This window comes from Mugil cephalus, chromosome 8 (genome assembly GCF_022458985.1).
Source record: "Mugil cephalus isolate CIBA_MC_2020 chromosome 8, CIBA_Mcephalus_1.1, whole genome shotgun sequence".
NCBI lineage: Eukaryota > Metazoa > Chordata > Actinopteri > Mugiliformes > Mugilidae > Mugil > Mugil cephalus.
In genome coordinates this window covers 20,168,734-20,190,124 of record NC_061777.1, presented here as the reverse complement: position 1 = coordinate 20,190,124, position 21,391 = coordinate 20,168,734, and the positions used below count along the sequence as shown (strand labels likewise).

Below are 21,391 nucleotides of genomic sequence, written 5' to 3'. Positions count from 1 at the left end.
GCTTTTCTGAAATCGCTTCTCTTGTGCACCGAGCCAGTGTGAGTCAAATTCCTACATCGCCTTGTGTCAGGATGAGAGCGGGAGCGGACGGTTGAGACAAACTAGCGTGCACGTTTCTGGACCGCCGGTTGCTGCATTTCCAAGAAAACACAGCTGAAGCCTGGGAGCCAGACAATCAGGGGTTTGCCTAATCAGAGCTTTCTGTTTACAGGATCAGATGACACTGACTAGAGCAGTCCAAGCACACTCACTTGACAAAACATTAGGGAGACTAGTGAAAACAAATGCTACCGTCTCCCACTAATCCTCCCTTCATGACATTATGGTGTTTAGTTTATTTTGAAAAAGCAACAGAAATGCGGTAATTCAGCTGTGAGATCGTTCTGGAGGATGCTGATTGCGGGGATGTTGAACTGTACTCAATTAAATGCTTAAGTGTTTCTAGGCCACTGACTTAAACGGGGTTGTCAAAATAATACAAACATGCGTCTGTACAAAGCGACACGATTCAACGGTACAACAAAACCACAGCTTACAAAATGAAAACACAGTTGAATCAACAGCTCTCTCGGTTATTTGACTAAAATACTGAATACAACAACCTTAATGAAGATTCGGTGCAGGACTGTTACATCACAATTCATTCATTCTCACTAGTGAACCCAACGAACTGGCAAGCGTGCGTATACTCGTGAAGAAATTGCTACACTTGAGTGCGTACACTCACAATCTATACGCCAAGCTGTATGCTGAATAAATAGTGCAACAAGACCGATCACACTTTATCACTCCCTTTCAACCATTTCCCTTTCTACTAATCTATCACGGTGGATATCGGCCTCCTCAACACTTGTTTACTTTGTGTGCCAGTTGGACGTGATTGTACAGTAGGCATATCAATGACTGGGTTTAGCCAGGATCTAGAGTAAATAGATAAAGGAAAGAGGGAACAGATGCGGTACAGTGTGTACCTGTTGCCACGGTGACCAGGGCCACTCAGAGCTGTGGTTATGTCACAGCAGCAGGGAAATCCAGCAGCCACAGCGCTCGGTGAGCCTCATGACTTGTCACCTGCTCTGCTGCTCTGTCTTTCATGGTGCTTCAAGTACAAAGATGCATGAAGGCTGCTAAATTTGAATGTGGTGGCTTTTATACTGTAAAGCCAGAGGCCAATGAATGCATCAGCGAAAGCGAAACTAGCGTTAAACAACGGAAGCGTTTGTGGCCATTAGAAATAAGGTGCGTGGCTTGTCTGTGTAAAAGCCATATAATCTGCTGATACGATGAACCTTAACACACTCTGACATGGTGTTACTTTCGGTTCGTCTTCAAATCAAACTCCCCTCCATGAGTGTCATACGAGAAGAAGCACATAATCGAACACAAGGCTCCCCAGCACCTACACTGTGGCTCATTTCGGAAGTGACTTATTTGAATAAATTTGAAAGGTTGTTCGGAGGTTCTCCAATTAAAAAGGGGAAGAGAGCTGTGTGCCAGTAATCTGTTGTAATGCAACTACCCAGTCTTGAACACTGTCAGCAGATTATTCAGAACACACACACACACATTGGGATTGCACAACTCAACCCAGCGGTAACAAACTGCACATATAGAAGACTGAATCGAGAGTTGAAACATAGCGGTAAGGGATGATCTGAAGATTACATCATCAAACTAGCAGCCTCAGATCATTTTAAAGGAGAATAGCAAAGATTCCCACTTCACTAAAAATGCACAAAAATGAATGAATGTTAAAGTATTTATATCTCATAAGATCGAGTGTAGCCAGCACAGCTTTGTTATGTAAAAAGTGACATCTCCAATGGGACAGGCAAGACGAACTGGATAGTCCTCTACAGAAACATTAAGAAAGAACCAAGCTGAGCTCACCTGAGTAATGGAGCCCGCTCGGTAGGAAATTGAGGAATCTGGATGTATTCTGGTCCCTGGGATGCCCTTAGTGATGCTACCCCCTTGGACGGCTAGAATAGATGCTGTAAAGACAGTAAGAAAAAATGAAAATAGGATCCAATGTGTAAAGAGCAGAAATGTAAAAAGTCATTGGGCAATGCTGAGAAGCTATTTCTGTTTCGACGCTGCATCTTGCGAGGTTAGGTTGCAGCTAGTTTTCCACATTTGTTTCAAAGGGGAAAAATGCACAGTCGGGTCACCACTGGCAGTAATTGCAGCTTTGAATATTCCCGTGTGTGTGTCCACCCGCTTCACACACACAATGATTTGGGCCGTTTGTCCCATTCTTCAAATCCTCTCAAGCTCACTCAGATTGGACGGGCTTCAATGAACACAACTCCCCACTGAATTTCAATTGAGATTTAAGTTTAGACTGGGTCACTCTGGTACAGTCAGAGACTTTTTTTTCTGAAGTCTCTTAAGTGTGGTCCTTACTGAATGGCTTCAGTCGCTGTCGTACTGAGAAGGAATAAAAGCTACTGAATACACTCATAATTTGATGGCCCAGGGAGTAGGGCTCAGATTCTAACTTCACTGAGCACAGATATTAAACGATGTAAGGAAAACACGAGTGACCCACCACGTCCAGAGGCACTTTCATGAGATGCCCCCTGGGTTGACATGTTATCAGCTTGGGAGGACGAGCTGTGAGGGGACAACTGTTCCTGCTTAACCACTGGGAAATTACCTGCAGTGTAATATGAACGATAAAAGCAATGAATGAACAGAGACATGGTAATGAGAAAGACGTGTCTATGACGAGGCAGAAGATGATCCCATTTCAATATAAGCTAGCAGCAGAAGTGGATCACAACTCCCAGAAAAAAATAATCATTTCCCCAGAAAACTGTACTCACCCATTTTCCTCTGATCCATCCAAGGCAGCCCCATCTGTGTGGGGGGCATCTTCCCATGGTCTAGCCCATGAGCTGGACTAGGCAACTGCACTGGGGTACCCTAGAAAGGCCATACATTTATATAATATTATTATTCATATAAACCATCAATACTCTTGGCTTTGTCGCACTTTTTATATATGTTACACTGTAAATCAGGGGTCTTGAAAGTTTTTCAGGTCACAGAACCCAAACTAATGGAGAGATAAAGTAGGGACCCCCATGGGGTTTCACCTGAAGACTCAATAGGCTCTCTTTAAATTTGTGGAGGGAAAATTAAAATATACAAGAAATGTCTAATCAACGAAAGATTTTGCACCCCCCCCCCCGCAGTACGTCCAACAAAGTCTATGCAACAAAGATTATGTAAAAAATACATGAAAAAAATAAATCTACTGTTCTGTGTGAAGTAAAGGACATAGTTTTTTGCTATACCTGTGTGATAGAGCCTCCCTGTTTGTTGGAGGAAATGAGAGGTGGAGGATCTGGCATTGTGAGGGGTCTCACTGCTGCTAGCCTACCACTGTCCTGTGGCAGGCTGGGCAGTGAGGGGTGGCCTGCCTGCTGGAACGCTGGCAGACATGAGAGATCGATATTTGTGTTATTTGACCTTTGACGATGCCTTTTTTTCCCCAGAGGCATCGTTTCCACAACATATTATACATTACAGGTTACAATGAATTGTATACGATACTTCTAAGAACAGCCCAGAGAAGGAGACTCACAGTTGAAGTGTAGCAGGTGCTGGTCGTGACTGATCTTGGCCATGTCTCGTGGGGACATCGGGTAGGGGGAGAGAACTTGACGACCCAAGTTCGAGGTCCTCGGATCATCGCAGCCCAGCGCCTGTTTCTTGGCTTCGCCGTGTGGGGAGAAACCTTGGGACTTTTCTGCAACATCAACGCACAGACAGAGTAAGGAGCAAGACCCGCACTCGGCTAGACCCCCACTAATCCAAGAAGCCTTTCTTTTGCCACTGCTGCTAGCTCACTGTTGTTGACACCATCGACACTGTCAACATGAAGGGTGTCACTTCCCATTCAGAGTGACATTCGGCTCAGTTAATACACTAATATAGACACCAGCCCATTGCTAATATTTGAGGTACACAAGTAAAATCCAGCACTACAGTGTGCTAAAGTTGTGATTAGAAAGAAGTGGGGTGAAAGGCAATGGGTGAACCTACTTAATCCCTGCAGGAGGGTCAGTAACCACCTCTCGTTTCCTTCCAGCTCTGAAGGGACACAAACACACCACAGATCATCGCATCCTCACAACATTTCTTTCTCGCTTGCCGGCAAATATGAGCTTACTACATAAAAACTATACTACCGTCACCACACGGTGTTCAGCAGTAGATTATTATTGGCTTGGACATATGTCTACACTTGCCCCTGTGTTAAGTATAAAGAGCTTTGGAAGTCTTTTCCTCCTCATACGATGAATATATAAAAAAAATAAAAAAAAAGGAGGCTGCTGGACCGAGCTACTTGTAAAAGACCTGTCGTTATGGGCACTGTTTAAAGTTTTGCACTGTGCTCTCAGATTCAACGTTCCACAAGCTTACAGTAAATGCACTGAACTAGACCATATTCCCTTCTGGGTCAATAGCAATACCAGATCATTTATCAGTTTCCTCTCCACGAGTGTCCCAGAAACACTTGAATGCCCTTAACACTAGAGAACACAGACTCAAGGTTAGAGCTTGTAGCAAGGACCAACTAAGTAAAACTAGATCAGATGCTACTAGAACTGCACATGGTGCAGATTTTTCATTAACCTCCATATTCGTATTCCCCTAATCTCGTTTCCATACATCCATTTATCCTACGCATTTTAAAACGGGCAGAGTGTCATGCAGACACACACCCTGCAGTAAAGTGGCACTACGGATCAAACAGAAAGAAAATTATTGCACTGGAAAAAAAGACAGGAAGGGGGATTAATAAGAAACAAATGCTGGAAATTGTGAGGAGCGTGTACATTTGTAACTTTAGCATTTTAGAGGTAATAACAGTAGTGGAGGTGTGCGTACCATCCTTTTCGCTGGTGGAGGGGCTGCGTGGGCGAACGCGAGGACTGTTACTGTGAAGAGCCTCCCTGTCTCTGTCTGCCTGTGGGGCGTAAGGCTGCTGTTTGCCTGGCTGGCCTGAAAACTGCTGCTGTTGCTGCTGCTGCTGCTGCTGCTGTTTGACCTCCTGAGAGGACTCCCCATGAGCCATGGTGATCTGACGCTGGTATAATGCCAGAGCGTGGGGGGGCAGCCCTGCCTTCCCACCCCCACTCCGTTGACCGCCTTGCACAGAGGCTTCTGGCATCTGCACGCAGGACAATAAGGGAAATAAAAAAAGGTTACAACGGTACGTGTCGCACACATAACACAAGCCCACACCTGGTATTTAACATATGGTTAGCCACATACCGTATCTGATAAACACGATAGCTAATACACATCTCCTATTTCTTGGTAAGCTGAAGTTTCTCTAATGCCCGGCGTCTCATTTCGTTCCCACAAAGCAACCTATCCCATCATCCTCCATCTGGTTGGCTTATCTTATACAAATATGACTTAACAATTTCACCTGCTATACTGTTATCTCTGTAAGCAGAGAGACAGGGATCGTGTTGATACCGCTGCAGTGGGAGAATAAGCGTGGGTCAGGTGGGTAAATAAGTTCTCAGTTACAAAACACTGCCTCGGTCAGAGACACTTTCCAAAGATTAGAACGATAGTCCTCACCTAACTGCTGTGCATTGTGTGTGGGAAAAAAAAAAAAAAAAACGAGACACAGAAAAACATATAACGAGCGACTCACAATCGGCGGTATAGCAGCGGCCCTTTGTTTGAGCTGTTTCAGATCCATGGGCTTCTGTAGCGGGGACGATATCACCCCATCGTGTGAGTAGTTCAGTAGGCTTGGCCTCGGAGAAGTCATTCTAAACACACAGACAGAAACAAGTGAGTGGGAGTGAAGAAGAGGTTGACTAGTGCAATACCTCATAACTTTAACGACCACAAACCGCGAAGAGGAATTTGCTTTGCCCATTTGAAACCAAATTCAGTAAATAAGTGGAAACCTTTAAAGGGTAAGATCAGAAAAAGAGCAGCGGTTCTGTGTGTGTATATATATATATATTCCACACAGTTGCTCACTCTTCCAGATGACACATGCGCAACTTCTATATAAATGAAGGAGAAAGCAGAAATATATGGTATGAATGAGTGTGTATCCGGGCAGGTGTGTTGACAGGGCCTGAGAATGTGGAAAAGAAGTAAAAATCCATATCCGTGTGTTGCACATCTGTCAAAAGCACACACAGTATGAATCACAGACACACACGTCGATGCGCAACAGCTCAAGAGTGAATACGCACATGCACACACTCTCACTCCCTTTGTTTGCTTTGGCAGAGAGGGCAGCGTTTCTCTCAGTTCTGCCAGTACATGCAGTCTGCTGTCATGGAAAAAAAAAAATTCAACAAATACCATTCAAACAAAACTAATCACTCCTCCCACACACTTTGAAACCAATTTCTTGTGGCCTTATTCACAAAAACACACGCACAACGTATAGACAGGGTAAGTATATATTCTCATTCATATAAAGTGCAAATAAAATCCCTGGATGGTTGAATAGAGCAACCTGTGGTACACACACACTCACACGCACGTACACACACAAATGGCTTGCCAAATATGGCTTCACTGCTGTACAGTGTAGCTAGGCAACTAATACCACTTCAAACCCTCGCTGCCTTGTTTTCTACTGTGGTAGACCAGAGAAGTAGGACACCTTGTAAACCAATAAAAAACAGAATCCTGGCACAAATTTTCCCAACCAAGCCCAAAGATGTAAAAGAAATGACTAAGGAAAATGTATTGTTGCATTGGAAAAATTCTAATTTCCACCATATTCACCGCTAACAAGTCTCACCTGTTCTTATCTGTGCTGTCCGTCTCCTCCACCTCATCAGCACTACAAGTGGCACTAGAGTCACTGTCCCCATGGGAGCCCGTTTTGGCTGCATGGTCCTTCTTGGAGCCCTTGGTGGAGCTTTTGACCTCCTCCATCTCTGCCGCAGATGGTTTCTTATCTGCGGCATCACTGGGTGCTGCCGGCTGGAGCTGCTCTTTGCTGGGCTCCCCTGCCTCAGTCTTTATCTCCTGCTTGATGGATGAGTCTGGATCTTCCTTGACCGGCAGCTTCTCATCCCCCGCCTGGCCCATGTCCGCCCGGGCCTCCTCCTTGTCCCCGGAGCTGGACCCGGAGCCGGAGCCGCCCTTCGACCTGCTCGAGCCTTCCTCTTTAGCCTTGCTGTCCTCAGAGGAGTGCGGGGAGGGTAAACTCTCTGTGTCGGAGCTGTTGTTGGCTCCACCTGGCAGGGCGCAGAGGACAAAAAGAAACGCAGATTAGGGCTTATACTGCAAATAATGTTATATCTCCTCGCCCTTCGTTCTTCCATCTTTTCCCCCCCATCTCTTTCTGCTAAACCAGATTCTTCACAGTGCCAGTCTTCTACCTAATCGGGTTTCACTGCACAATAAAGGGGAACACAAAACCAATTGGGATGATGGATGAAATCGCTTGGGGCTACAGGGCTCTATTGTGGAAATACAGTCTACCGAGCATACTTCTATCAACAAACTACAGCAGGATTCTTGACAATCTTTTCATACTTGTCGCTGCAAACCACGATTCTTCAAGCCAGCAGGGAGCGGCTCAAACTGTTTTGTCATTATATTAAATTATTCAAATGCAGTAGGTTCTCTAGAAGTACAGGTTGAGCTGCAAAATTTAATGCAATATGATATCGAAGTGGATTTTTAAATACAAGGGTTTAAGCAAATAAGAAAAGGTACATATATTACTTGGGAGGAAAATAATATAAAACAATTTAGAACAAATTATTTAAAATCAAAAATATAAAATCCCTGACAAGCAGAGGTACAAGCAAACCCAATTTCAACAGTGTTTTGTTTTCATATTATTAATAATAATGCATGTAGCTCCTTAGAGTGGTATACCTTCTCCATCCTCAGGGGCCTCCTCTTCATTGCAGCTGCCTCCGGAACCCTCCATCTCCTCCTCCTCTGCTGCGTACTGGGCACTGGCCTCCTCATTCTGCGGGGCTTTGCCCCTACGACGGGCCTTTCGCTCCTTCTCCTGGGTCAAAACAAGCACACACTAAATAAAAATAACCCAAGGCAACGGAGATCTTCAGGTCCGAAAGAACGGCAGAAACGATCTCATAGCATGATCGTGCACAAAAGTAATAAATGATTGGAAACTGTCAGCGTTACACGGAGAAAGCAGTGTCGGGAACTTTCCCTTTGCTCACCGATTTCATTTTATGCTGCTGTAGAATCTCATCCAGTTTCTGCCGTTTCTTGTAGTTGAAGTAGAAGTTTTTGCACTGTGACACGGTTTTTGATCCCACCATCTTGGCGATGGCGGACCAATTCCGACCATACTGGAGAAGGCCTGGGATAAACAACGAGACGAGCAGGGGGATTAGGACAGGGCAAAGAGAAAGACAGACAGGCGGAGATGAGGCCTTGTTATGATATTCTCTATGCAGTTGTAACAAATGCGATACACATGCCGTGAAGATGAGACAAATCTAGCTGTTATTTTGGTTTATATTCTATCATCAACATCTCTAAACAATGTGTAGCGTATGGAGGTCTTTCCATAAAGATAAATCAATAGCTATAAATATCTAGTGTCTATACAGTGATCCAAACTGTAGCGCGGTGTGGGGGGGTTCTCCACAGTCTGATACAGACAAAGTCCGACTCTCCTAGCAGCAGCGTGGCTCTCTGCCACACGCTTTTAAAGCGGAGACCGATAGTGACACGGAGCCAAAGAGCGGGGATTGGTGGTGTGACAGGTGAACACCAGTGACATCACCGACTCTCACCACTAGGATCAGCCCGTGTCATATTCTAAATGACTTTGATGTGACCCAGTTCCAGGAAACCCAAGTCCTTTAGCTAGTCGACCACATGATTGCGCCTTACACAAGAGTCTACAGACACCCGCTGGGCCAGAGCTGCGATAGATCAACCTGTCATGGAACACACAAGCACGCACGCAGTCGCGCAGTGTATCCGTGCTAAAAGAGGAGATGTGGAGAGCAGTCGGTGTGCGAGCACAAGTGAGTGAGAGAGACAGATAGCGTAGAGCTTGCTCCAGTGCCCCCTCCCAGAGTCTGCTGTTAACTAAAGGCAGCTCATTAACCGTGTGTGTTGTAAGAGGCTTAGCTTACACCACCCACTTGTTTCCTGTGCCAGCTTGACAGGTCCTGGCAACAGGACAGACTCTCAAAAGGTTGTTGGGGGTTGGTGGGTGGGAGCGGTGTTATTAACAGGCACGGAGCCAACATGCCTTGGGATAACCTTGGACATGAGTTCAGAGGTCTCCTCATTTCATCTCTTAATGGAGGTAGTAGGACAACAACAAAACTCCAAGCCAAAGGGAAGGAAAGGACAGCTGTTTACAGCCCTTTCATCTCCGCTCTCGTATTAACCAGAGAGACTGAATCTGATCTCAAAGTCTGACAGAATAAGTTGGCAATAAGACTGTGATTAAGCACGGCTGCAATGAGAGCTAGCTTTAGTTGCCTAAATATGCGTTTAATCAAATATGAAGATACATATAAAAATGTAAATTCAAATATGACGGTAACAATAGCAGCAGCAGCAGCAACTGTTTGCACAGTTACACTTGAGTTGACTTAAGTTCAATCCTTCCCTTGCAAAATCATTTCCATTCTAATCACCTGTGCACTGACATAACTCAAACACTACATTAATCACACGGACCTGCTCGTATTAATAAACACGCATATGTGGGAAGGCAAAATATTCACCGTCAGGCTGAGAATGTATTAACGCCAAAATATAAAAAAAAAAAAGGAACTACCATAATAGGCGAAGGTGATCTTCGAGTCTGAGCTGCGGTGTCTAAAAGCTGCTACGCGCGTACAACCTGTCAAGTGTTAAAGTGGAAGAGGTTTTTCAGCTGAAATATTCATCGCTGCCACTAAAGGCACTGCTAGAAAAGCTTCTCCTAGAAAGAAAAGACCGGCGGGCTCCGAGAAGACAGATACACGTGATACACACAACACCTATTAACCTTTTACAGCTGCCTCACAAGAGGGGAGGTGAGGGGGGGACTGCCCTCCGAGTCAGACACCCTCCAACCCGACAGGGCACACACAAACATACACATGCTCAGATCAGTGGCGAATCATCGGGCACGCAAGTATGGTCGAGTCTTTGCAGCGCGCAGTGAAGCTGTACAAACAACAGCGAAGTTCTTTCACTGAAGGTCATAGAGCACGCTGTTAAGATCTCTAAAAATATCCGCAAAAGTTTAGTCCACAAAATAAGCAATCCCAAGCAGCTCTGGTTGATAAGGGCCTCAGTCGCTGGAGCGAAAAACACATGGAACAAACATCCAATGAGCAGCAGCAATACTGAAACAGGTGGTGGCCTCACGCCCAATCAGGAAACAGGATTTTCATTAGCTCCTCCCACAGAAAGTCCAATCAACACCTGGTGCAGCCAGAAAGTGGTTGTTCCTGTCTGTCACATGCCTGTCACTCCAGCCGTCGTCTCGTGGCCTTGATCTGGATAACACTATCAGACGGTCTGGTCTCTGGAGGGCCGGCCGGGAAGCTCTTCAGGGCTGGGCCTTCCGATTCAGAGCGGAGGAGATGAAAACAGCTAAGTCTCCGTGCTCTTCCTGCCAGCTGGCTTGATACTTGAGCTGGTGTCAGGTTGACATGCTCCAAAACAGCACATGCTCCCGGCCTCTCCCCTCCTTCTCCTCTGACTCTGTCCCCCCTTGTGCCTCGGTGAGTGCTGGTCTGTTCTTCTCTGCCGTGTCTCTCACCAATGGCGGTCGTCTGGGAAGACTTCCACAGGAAAGTAGGACTGTGGGGCGGTGCTATGTGCTCAGCCTCTCTCTCCCCTCATCTGATCTCTCCTATCGCTCTTTTTTTTCCTCCCTCCCTCTGTCCGTCGGTCTGTCCCTCCCCCTACCTCACTCTGCAAGCAGGCACCGCGGCGCGCGCACACACACACACACACACACACGAACGCATGAGTGAGTACAAACTCACTCGAACCCTCTCTTTCTGTCTCTCTTGTTAATACTCTCGCACACAGACACAAACACACACTCAGGCAGTTCAAGAGTAAACAGAGAGAGGGAGGAAAGAGAGAGGGGGAGAGAGCAGAGCCAGTGAGCCAGAGAGACAATGGAGAAAGGGAAAGGATACAGAAGTGGAGAGTAAGCAAAGAGAGATGAGGGGGGCATGAGGGGGCAGAGAGGGAGTTGATGTTGATACCATGAGAAAGCATAAAGGCTTTCACATTTTTCCTGACTGACCTGCTTTTCATCTTGAATGTGACCTCTCCCGTTTATAACAACACAGAGTGAGGGGAGAGAGAAAGTGAGCGGGAGGGCGAGAGAAAGAGAGAGAGAGAGAGAGAGAGAGAGAGAGAGAGGAGGGGGGAGGCGCTTGCCAAATCTTCCACAGCTCCTGCCAATCTGGGCCGCTGCCATCTCCCGACTGAGAGACAGAACGAGAGCGATAGAGCAAGAGCGAGAGCCGAGAGGGAGAAAAGATAATATGACGTTCTCTACCTGCTGCTCCTTTAAATGGGTTCTTCCAGCACGCAGAGCAGGGGCCATTATCCAGCTGCCTGCCCGCGCCCAAGCAAAGCCTGGCAGATTAGTGCACTTACATAAACGCCGGCCAACACTGGCGCACATGCAAACACGCACGAACACACACGCAGCCTGGACCGAGTGCACAACCTTTGCAACACATACCTCGCATACACACACACACACACAGGCAGGCAGGCAGAGCTGGCCGGTTTAAAACAGAAGCGTTGCAAAGCTTGGCCGTCCCCGCTTTGACGTATCAGCCTATGAGTAATGAAGACCCCGGCGATCTTTCTCCAAGTGTGGCCGTGCCATCCTAGAAGGCAACGGCGGCTGGTAGCGCCACGCTGGAATGCCGATGTCCTGCCAGACACTATAAATGCAATTATTCAGATCTGTTTAGCTCAAGGGGATAAACACATTAGCATCGGGACACCTAAGCCTCTTTAAAACATATACATGTCAAGCACCTGCCAGCGAACGCACCACGACAAGCTTATTCACTCCGGTTGAGGAAATGGCATGAGGGAGGTTACGATTTTGGAGTGCGAGTTCCTGAAAGGGGAATCCCTTTTGGCAGGTGTGGGGGTGGTTGCTAGAACTGATGAAAAACGTTAAGAGCAGCTCCTCCTCTTCAGCGCTCGGCGCTGGAGTTCTGTGGTTTTGGTTACATAAGCCCTTCATAGCAGCCCTACACCCACCAAGCTGCCAGGTTAATCCTCTGGGATGGAGCGCCCCACTAATCCCACAGCAGGAGAATGGAACTGAAGACATTAACCAGGATTACTACAAAGGACTATGTTCAAGCCAGGCCAGCGTCAGTTATCGCAAAATAACCTTTTAACACACGAACCTGTGGGCATGCAAACATCCCAGGTGGTAGGAGACACTACGCTTCATGATTAAATGCGGTTTTCAAAACAATATCCAAAGTGCAGATACTTGCTCGCAAGAGGAACTACATTTACTGTTGATTACAAGGACAGATTAAAACAGTCAGAAGCAGAACTGAGAATCACACCAAGCATGAATGACACCTACAAATGGCCACAAACCAGCCGCCTTGCAGTGAAATTGCGCTGAGTAATAGTGCAGAGCGCAGAACGCAGAACTTGACATTACAAAACGAGCGCTCGGTCGCCACAGACAAAAACAAAAAAAAGTTACATAAAAACACGCACTGAATATATAGAAGCGTATTTATTCACAAATGTGTACCGTTATATTCAAATCCCACCATTAATCTCGAGCAGTAATCAGTAAAAGTCACAGGGGGTGACGAACCCATTCAGTCAGTAACTGAGGCTTATGCGCTGCACGTAACAAACACTCGCGCCGAGCGGCCGGTGCACGGAAAAACGCGCAGAATGTCAGCGACCTCTGTGAATCAGCCATCAGATTCTGGGTAATCTTCAGTCAGAGACAATAAACAGCCTGAGTTAATGACTGCTGCATTTGCAGGGGCTAGCTGATAAGGGGCAGACTTTACAGCCTCCGTGATAAAAGACGGGCTGCCTTGACCCAGAGAGACAGGGAAACGGCTCCAAAGAGCATTCAGCATTCAGGCAGACTGACACACACATGCATAGACACAACCTAGCAGCACGTGGCGGTTGCTGCCTCACTAACAGGAAGTCACAGCGGCATCACTCGTCTCTGCGTTCAAACAGAGCTCGAGCGAGCTACTAGCGCCGTCTCCTTTGACATTAGGATTATAATGAACATAAGCCGCAATAAAGCTACACATCAGAGGAAGAAGGAAAGTTTACTCCGCGTTACCTTTTTTGGCAGTTTCCATTTCTTCTTCAGTCCAGCGAGAGCTCTCATTCATCTCCAGATTGGCTGTCAAAAAAAAAAAAAAAAAAAAAAAAAAAAATAGAGAAGCACCAAGTTAGAGGAGGCGGGAGGAGGGGCAGTGGGCACTTGTCACAAAGTCAGTTAGGGAGTGACTGACAAGAGGAAAGGAAGGAGAGACAAAAATTAGAGAAAAAAAAAAGAATGAGAGGGTGGGGGGCAGGGTAGCTAGCGCTGCTTGCCAGTGAAGCACTGCAGCATGGGTCGCTAGGGACTGTTTGTTTTAGATGGAGGAAGCAGGAAATCCAAGGAGAGAAGTCAGTTAATGATTATAGACATAACAACTGGCTTCTTTCCCTGCACAGGCCGTAAGCCAGGCTGTCCCTGGCTCTGCGTGGCAGACAGCAGAGCCGGAGTCTTTGCTTATGTGTCCTCTATATGGACCTGTGAAGGGCACAGAGGGCCAGCTAGCTAGCGCTGCTGCCAACGGGGGGAACAAACAGTGCCAAGGGTGGGGCTTTTGACACGGAGCCCCTACAGCCCGAGTCACCTGGGGATTCCCTGTGACTAAATCTGTGCCGCAGGAGCGACTGCAGCATGAACACACAATTGCTGAAACATCAAAAATCCCATCGTAGCCTGCAGCAAGACTGTTGGTGTGTGCACGGCTGACTTACCATCTGCGAGGAAACAAAGAGCTAAGTGGGGGGACTCTGCTGACACACAGTATTTCGTCCTTAATAATACTCCTGTCTTTTTAGCGACAGATGGGATTTTGACTGCAGACCCTAATGGAATCACTATTCCCACTGCTCTGATTTCTTATCATGGCATTTGTGAGTATCACTTCGGCAGAGGGTACTTAGAAAAAGACTGAATGTGAACAAATTAATGGGGACAAAAGAACAACAGTGCACTCTTGTGGTATGGGACAAGAGACCACAACTAGGTCAAAGGTGTCCAAACTCAGTCCTGGGAGATGCTGGTCAACTATGTCTGTCTGTAAGTATCAGTAAACCTTATCTATTCCTTTTAACAGATGAAAAAAAAAACATGAATATATATATATGAACATGCATAAATACATTTTTTTCTTTAAAATAACAGAAGAGAGAGGAGTTATTTGCTGACCCAGCTCATTGTTGAGTGGTGGTGTTGTGGTCTCCTCCACCTCGCTGGTCATGGAGCGAGTGATGCGGCCTGAGCGGCGTCCCTGGCTATTGGCTGTGCGTCGACCCTTGAAAGCCACAGTGGGCTCTTTGTCCTCTGCATCCTCTCCAGAGGTGTCGTCCCTGCATTTGAGAAACGACAACACAGTCACCATGACGGCTCACTGACCCAAAGCCCTATAAACAGCACATTACGGTAGCACTGCAAGCCGCCGATAATACTAATAATAAAAATAATTTGGTCGTAACATTTAGACGAAAAGAAAGATTTTATCGTTAAACGACTGTTTATGTTCTTAATCCGACTGATCCCGTGTTTTATGGCCGAAGATCTGACTGAAGGCAAAAAAGAAAGAACAAAGAAGGACTGACACAGCTGGTGTACAGGCGAGTAATGCATCACCGAGAAGATGCCAAGCTGCAGCCTACGACTTAGGGCCAGACATAAGGCCGACACTGATACAATAAAGTTACAAAAGGATATTTTACGGGATTACTTTGAGTCCATTTTCTATTTATTGGGGGCTACAAAAAATGCTGAACAATTGTAAACCAATGCAAATGGTCACAACGATTAAAACTGCAAAGTGCTAACAGCAAACTAGAGTCACTGCCTTGCCGTCGTATGGCTCTACCTGCTCAGTCCCTTTGAATACACTGTATGCAGTGCAGACTTACATGAAATGTACGTTTTGCATGTAAAATTGGAACATTTTAATATGAAATTTTATGACATAAGTTAAATGTCACAGTCACCAAAGCAAAGTCATAAAAAAGTCTCATGGCAATAGTAACGTTTGCTGCAGTAGATATACTGTACTTTGTGATTCTTTAAAAAAAAAAAGTAGGGACATTAAACTCGTGAGATATTACCAGTATCATTTATTGTGAAGTGGAAATGTGGGCCACATAGTGTACCTATGACTCCTGTACACAATCCCGTTTCTAAATTCAGACTTACATACATCACCATCACGTCCCTAATGATGTTTGTCAGCTGCAGTGCAGTGGCACCAGAGCCACAAACATAGGGACACAGATGTTTATCCGAACGACTATTAGCAAGAAAGCTGCAGGACGAAACACAGACTTGGAAGATGAAACGTTAACGTGTATGCAAACGCTGCTTTTTCCTGTCTTTTTATTTCCAGGATAATTTATCGAGTGTCAGGACAATGGCATGCCAAGAGACAGCCACCGAGTCTGAACCCTCTGCTCCGCTCCATTCATCTTGCCCCGGCTCTATTAATCTTGCTGAGGGGAGCTGGTGGCACACTAAATATAGGGGAGTCGCAGAGTCCTGTGGACTGGCCTCGGAGCAGGGAGCCAGTAGTCGACGCTTCATCATCGTCATCGTCTTGTAGCTAAATGCTAACGTATACAACCTGGCTCAGCTTGAAACCCCAGCGGACGGCATAACATTGCGGCTGAATACAGTGGTTATCTACTAATTTTCAGGCATAGAAATCAGTGCTATTCCATCTGTTGTTTTGCATCCTTTTCTGGCACTGCGCCTAAAAACACCCCCCTTCCTTCACCACCACCGCACTCACCCACCCACACACACACTCCTCCTCACACGCCGACATTTCACGTAACTGACAGCCAGGCTTATTACGCTGCTGATTTTCCCAACCAAAAGACAACCCAGACCAAGAAAATAAGCACAGAAATTTTAAAAATGAGTCTTGGCAACCTTTTAGGAACGGGGGGTGGGGAGGGAAGGGGAGGGGAGGGGAGGGGAGGGGAGGGGGGAGGCATAAACAGGAAAACAGCTGCTGCTGTAGTAGGGAGTACAAATGTATGCTAGAATTTGCCGTAGGTGGAAAAGTCTGGTTGGAAGTGAGGAGGTAATGATTGGATTTCCAGATTCACTCTCGCTAGCCAAAACTTACTCCTACTCCATTTCCTGAGTCCTGACCTGGAACAAATCTAAAAATTCTCAGTAACAGACAGGGAGTGACTTAAAGGATCCCTACAATTGTACAGGTTCGACGTGAAAGCGTTACCACTGGGCTCCGTACTTTCCTCTCGCTCGATGTGCCTACTTTCATCTTTGCAACACAATTATGGAGAAGAAGAAAATGAAACTGGCACGTAGAGTTTAGTAATTATCACAAAGACTCACTTCATTCCATCATCCTTGTCTTCAGCTTCATTTTTTTCTTCGTCCCTCTCTCCTTCCTTCTCCTTCTCCTCCTTCTCCTTGTCTTCCTGGCTGCTCCGGTTCACCTGTTGCTGCTGTTGCTGCTGCTGCCCGTGCTGCCGTGACAGAAACAGACAAGGAAGATTTTTAAGATGAGATGAGATGAGATGAGTTGAGATATGCCTTTACTCAGTCCACCCACAAATGTCTCTGCTGCTGTTAACAATGAGAATTTTCCCCATGGTGGGATATGTATGAAAAAGAATAAAAATAAGAGTAATAAAAATTAGGAAAGTTATTTTTTAAACAAAGGAGGCAGCATTCAAGTAAGATATAGAAAAATGAGTATGCTTATATATGTGTATATATATATGTGTGTGTGTGTGTGTGTGTGTGTGTGTGTGTGTGTGTGTGTGTGTGTATATATATATAGATAGATAGATAGATGGATGGACAGATACACACTCCTACCGTTGGGGTATTGCTCATGAAACAGGATATAGCACATATGTTGTTGTTGGTCTACTTACAAAGATAAGCCAAAAAAAAACATCCCAAAATCACCTTGTAGTTATTTACCACACAATTAAATATGTGAATAATTTTATTTGCCAGTTAGGAGAGGTCACTGTTTTTGTGCCCATGTAACAGATGAATAGGACAGCAGGGAAGAGTCTGAAAAAGACATTTAAAATAAAAAAAAATAAAAAATTCCTATTGACATTTATAAAAATCTGTCACCTCTTACACGTACACAACACATGCTAACTTGAAACATCCTACTCATTTTCAGCAAAGGCAAAGCAAAACAGGATACGAAAGTTCCAAAATTACAGCGGCACATTTCTGCTGTACTGCTCTTTAAGCACCCAGAACCACTTCCTTACCAGTTTCCTGCCTGTCTGGTCTTTTAGGGTTAGAGTTCACAGCAGAACATACGCGTCGTAAGCGAAAGCCCAAAACGCTCCGTAGTACTGTTGGAGCAGGTCTTCACCAAGCACCAACATCTCCTCTTTGATATTCCTTCCTCTTAGATATCCTTCCACATATCCTTCCTACTTCTAAATTCCCGCAAACACAGTCACGCTGCCAAGTCCTTCAGCGTTAATAACTCCCAAAGAGCAGAAACGCTAAGTAAACAAAATGAGGTAGGCTCTTAGAAAAAAACCCTAACAACAGGAATATTTTTGGACTAAAAAGGACCCCACAGTAAGAGGAAGAATATATCGTTTGTTGATCTCTACTACATGTTTGCTCTATGAAAAGGCTCCTGGTAAGTGAAAGTAGAAGTAGTAGAGAGAGGCAGCTGGTACACGAGCAAAATCAAAATGCCCCTTTCACATACAGAATCAAACCCTTTCGCAGCATCGCTAACGTCTTTCCTTTAAACGAGCAGGCAGACAACAAATACAAGTCGTATCTCAACAGGACTTCATGGCCCCCCCAGGTCTGTGCGGCACAGACATGTCTTCCTTTCTCAAGACAGTAACCTCCAAGTAGAGATCTGCACTGTGTCTAAACATGTTCTAAGACGATCTAGCGGCAGCTCTCCACAAAGCGGAATTAAATGGGACACGGCAATACAGCGCAGTGGGGAACAGACTAAGTAAGGAGAAAACATATTAACATTTGCATTAGGCTATTACGAATTCTCCCAATTTCTCATCTACCCAAACATAATCTCCATTAGCATTTGAAGTCCCTTTGATGCATAGCAACGCACCTTCGGGTACAGTCACTGTGGGCTATTAGTTGCCAGCTGCTACTCAAGAGAAGTGGCGCAAACCTCCAGTTAATGAGCAGAGGCTTCTTCAGGAAAGATGAGGAGACAACATCCTCATATCCACAGGAAAAGGTCAGCAGTAAATTAATTTGCCATTTCATTAGAGCCCACCCCCATACAGCTAGTACCTGATGTGAGGATATCTAATAAATGGGAGCTAATGAGAAGAAATAAACATGTGCTTAAAAAAACATCAATCATTACGAAAGCAGAATTACCATGTTGCTTTCAGGAAACTGTGGCACATTTTCTCTTTAACTGTTAACCTTGATTTAAGGTTGCCAGAAATGGAACTACTTTGTGTGTGTGTAGCTGTTTGGTCCAAAACACATTTCCTCGTTAACTTCTGTCATTTGTCTCCTCCTAAGTAACATCTACTCCAACATCTTCTCACTTTTCTGTAGCAAGTAAAAAAGCAACTGTTGTTTACTAACTTCAACTCAGGAGTCAGCAATAAACAGAGAAACTCAACGTATGCTGATAAGAAGAGCAGGATAATTAAAGAATGATGCCGAGACGCCAGCGCCCAAGTATAAACGCTTACACCACATAGCTCATCGTCTATGTGTAGATGGATTAACAACTAACAGTCGTACAGACACTCCTATTACACGGTCAAATCTTCTTAAAGCAACAGAAAGATGTTCGAGCCTCATGAATGGCCCTCGATTATTAAGCATCCGTGTGAATGTGAGCCAGGAAAGTGAGGTTACCTGGCTTCTTCCTCTGCGTCTGTAGTTCCTTCGCACGATGTTCTTATAGTTTTCATTCTTTTTGGTCAGGTAGTAAAAGAGCACACACTCTGCCACCGTCTAAAAAAAAAAAAACATGAAGGAAATGTCATTTTCCATTTGTTCACAAGACAGTGAGCCTCCAAAAAAACAAACAAAAAAAAAACATGTATAAATTGAAATTGATACCTTTCTCTCCAGAAATGACGCAATCAGGCCAAAGTTTTTGGGATGCTGGATGAACCTGTGGAAGCAGAACGAGGAGAATGACTCAGAAATACTGGCTATTGATAGAGATCAAAAATAACACAAAGGGGATGAAGGCTGAAATAAATAAATAAAAAGACTAAACCTAGATTATAACATGAGTCCTAAACTAAAACAAATGTAATTTCATGAATTATTAATTATCACAGCATACAGTCACAAGTGATCACATTTCTGCGTATTTGTTTTGGACGAGAACTGAAGCTCTTTGTGTACGGGAAACCGTATCAGCAGTCCCAGCTTTTACTCTGTGGATTTGATTTGATTTTGCTGCTTCAAAAAGCTCCTCGCGATTCTCACGAAAGGGGAAGATTCACTTCCTTAACAACAACAACTCGGTGACCCTTCACTGTTTACACGTATTTCACAGGGTGTAAAAGAGACCCTGTGAGAGTCTGTCTAGCACTTTGAGAATGGACCTGAAATCAATATTGGCATTTAATCAAAAGTAGAAATATAAAGAGCTTAATTAAAAAGACGCATATATTTCCTTCAAGTGTACCAGTGCTCAGCCAAAATGTCACCGTAAGGTAGACTTTTAGCAAATTAAACTCAGACAAGCTGTTGTGGTTTTCTTACTTCTCTCTGAAAGTGTCCTTCTCCTGATCGCTCCACATATTCATAACCTGTCGGTCCTTGTACACCTTCATGGGGTCACCCATCAATCCGTTCATGTTGATGAACTTGATGCGTTGCTGCTCAGCATCAAACAGCATAGGGGGGATGACCGCCAGCTGTCGCATTTGCTTCTCTGTGTTCTGATCCCCACACGTGTCACACACACACACACACAAGACGGAAAAAAAACAACATCCTGGAGTGAGTGGGCTGGTCCCCAGACAGAAACTGAGAGCATATAGAGACATGGACTATATGAAACCTAAAGCAGTAATACATTATTTACTGTGTGGAAGCGTGGAAGAGAACAAGAGTGGGGTGGGCTAGTTTGAACTGCCCTAAAAAATGATTTCCTTTCACTAATTAGTTGAAAACTTCACAAAGGAAAATGTCTTTCGGATAAAATAACGTGTGAGGTGTTGACAAGGGAGAGCAGCAGGGGAAACGTGCTGTGATATCTTGAGGAGAAAGGAAGGCAGGGAGCATGAACCGACATGAAACAAGACATTATAATTGGACAAACTCCAGGCAACCATATTTGGTAACAACCAGACTTCAAATGTGTGAACTACAAGCTTTTGAATTTTGGTTCAACGTCAGCACTGTTCATTCAAATGGCATGAATTTGGTTGGTAAAGTCAAGTCAAACCCGTTTTAATTATATAACCTGTATCACATAGCAGCTCCACACTTTTGATCCTGAGTGTTTTCCAAAAGCGGTTAAATCCGCCCGGCCGTAATAGATGGGTTAGATTCCTCGTGGACGAGGACACGGACAATAATTAGTGTTGCACCAACAGCTCATGCTATGTGGCGACTGTGCACGTAATAAATGGAGGAAAGAGAAACGAGGGAAAATTGTAAAAATGAGACAGGCAGTAAATAGCGCCAGAAAAGTTTTGGGAGCCTTTCAATTAAAAGCAGCTGTGGTGCCGTGCCTGCTGCTGGGATGTGGTGCCTCAAACAGCTAACATTTAGCTTCGGCTAGCCACGCTAGCTGTGATCACACTGTGATGTTTTTAAGTGTCTTGAAGGATGTTTCCAATTACCATAAACTGGACAAATGTATATCTGCAAGTCATATAAATATACCATCACCCGCACACTCGCTCTGGGCGCAAAGACCCCAACAGACTCCAAGTGTTATCGTAGCAGAACAAGTGCAGGGGAAAATCATTTTTAAGAGAAGAGCGTACCTCATGCTCCGATATTCCATCAATGATTTCGGAGACTTCGTGTTCGCTGCGAGCTGCAGATGAGGTCAGTCCACCTCCTCGCTGCCCGACACGACTACAAAAGGAAAAATTCAGAAGACCAGTCACTCACCGCTACCCA

At 45.1% G+C, this 21,391-nt stretch overlaps 1 protein-coding gene across 9 annotated transcripts in view; it reads right to left on the bottom strand.

Annotated features, from left to right (window-relative positions):
• The window catches only part of ncor2 (nuclear receptor corepressor 2), an 84,297-nt gene that overhangs the window by 15,116 nt on the left and 47,790 nt on the right, over nt 1–21,391 (bottom strand). For 5 of the 9 annotated variants that reach the window (XR_007113310.1, XM_047592764.1, XM_047592768.1 and 2 more), the window contains exons 11-28: nt 21,253–21,346; nt 20,018–20,196; nt 19,361–19,415; nt 19,154–19,252; nt 16,640–16,773; nt 14,474–14,634; nt 13,328–13,390; nt 8,208–8,350; nt 7,894–8,032; nt 6,803–7,244; nt 5,684–5,804; nt 4,903–5,185; nt 4,054–4,101; nt 3,593–3,757; nt 3,303–3,439; nt 2,829–2,928; nt 2,552–2,659; nt 1,891–1,994 (exon numbers count right to left, since the gene is read on the bottom strand). Coding sequence is in view for 8 of the 9 variants with exons in the window: in XM_047592764.1 (XP_047448720.1) it covers nt 1,891–1,994; nt 2,552–2,659; nt 2,829–2,928; nt 3,303–3,439; nt 3,593–3,757; nt 4,054–4,101; nt 4,903–5,185; nt 5,684–5,804; nt 6,803–7,244; nt 7,894–8,032; nt 8,208–8,350; nt 13,328–13,390; nt 14,474–14,634; nt 16,640–16,773; nt 19,154–19,252; nt 19,361–19,415; nt 20,018–20,196; nt 21,253–21,346 (2,575 nt within the window). In the remaining variant the exon portion in view is untranslated. The remainder of the gene's footprint in view (nt 1–1,890; nt 1,995–2,551; nt 2,660–2,828; nt 2,929–3,302; nt 3,440–3,592; nt 3,758–4,053; nt 4,102–4,902; nt 5,186–5,683; nt 5,805–6,802; nt 7,245–7,893; nt 8,033–8,207; nt 8,351–13,327; nt 13,391–14,473; nt 14,635–16,639; nt 16,774–19,153; nt 19,253–19,360; nt 19,416–20,017; nt 20,197–21,252; nt 21,347–21,391) is intronic. The other 4 variants (XM_047592767.1, XM_047592771.1, XM_047592766.1 and 1 more) reach the window with 3 other exon arrangements.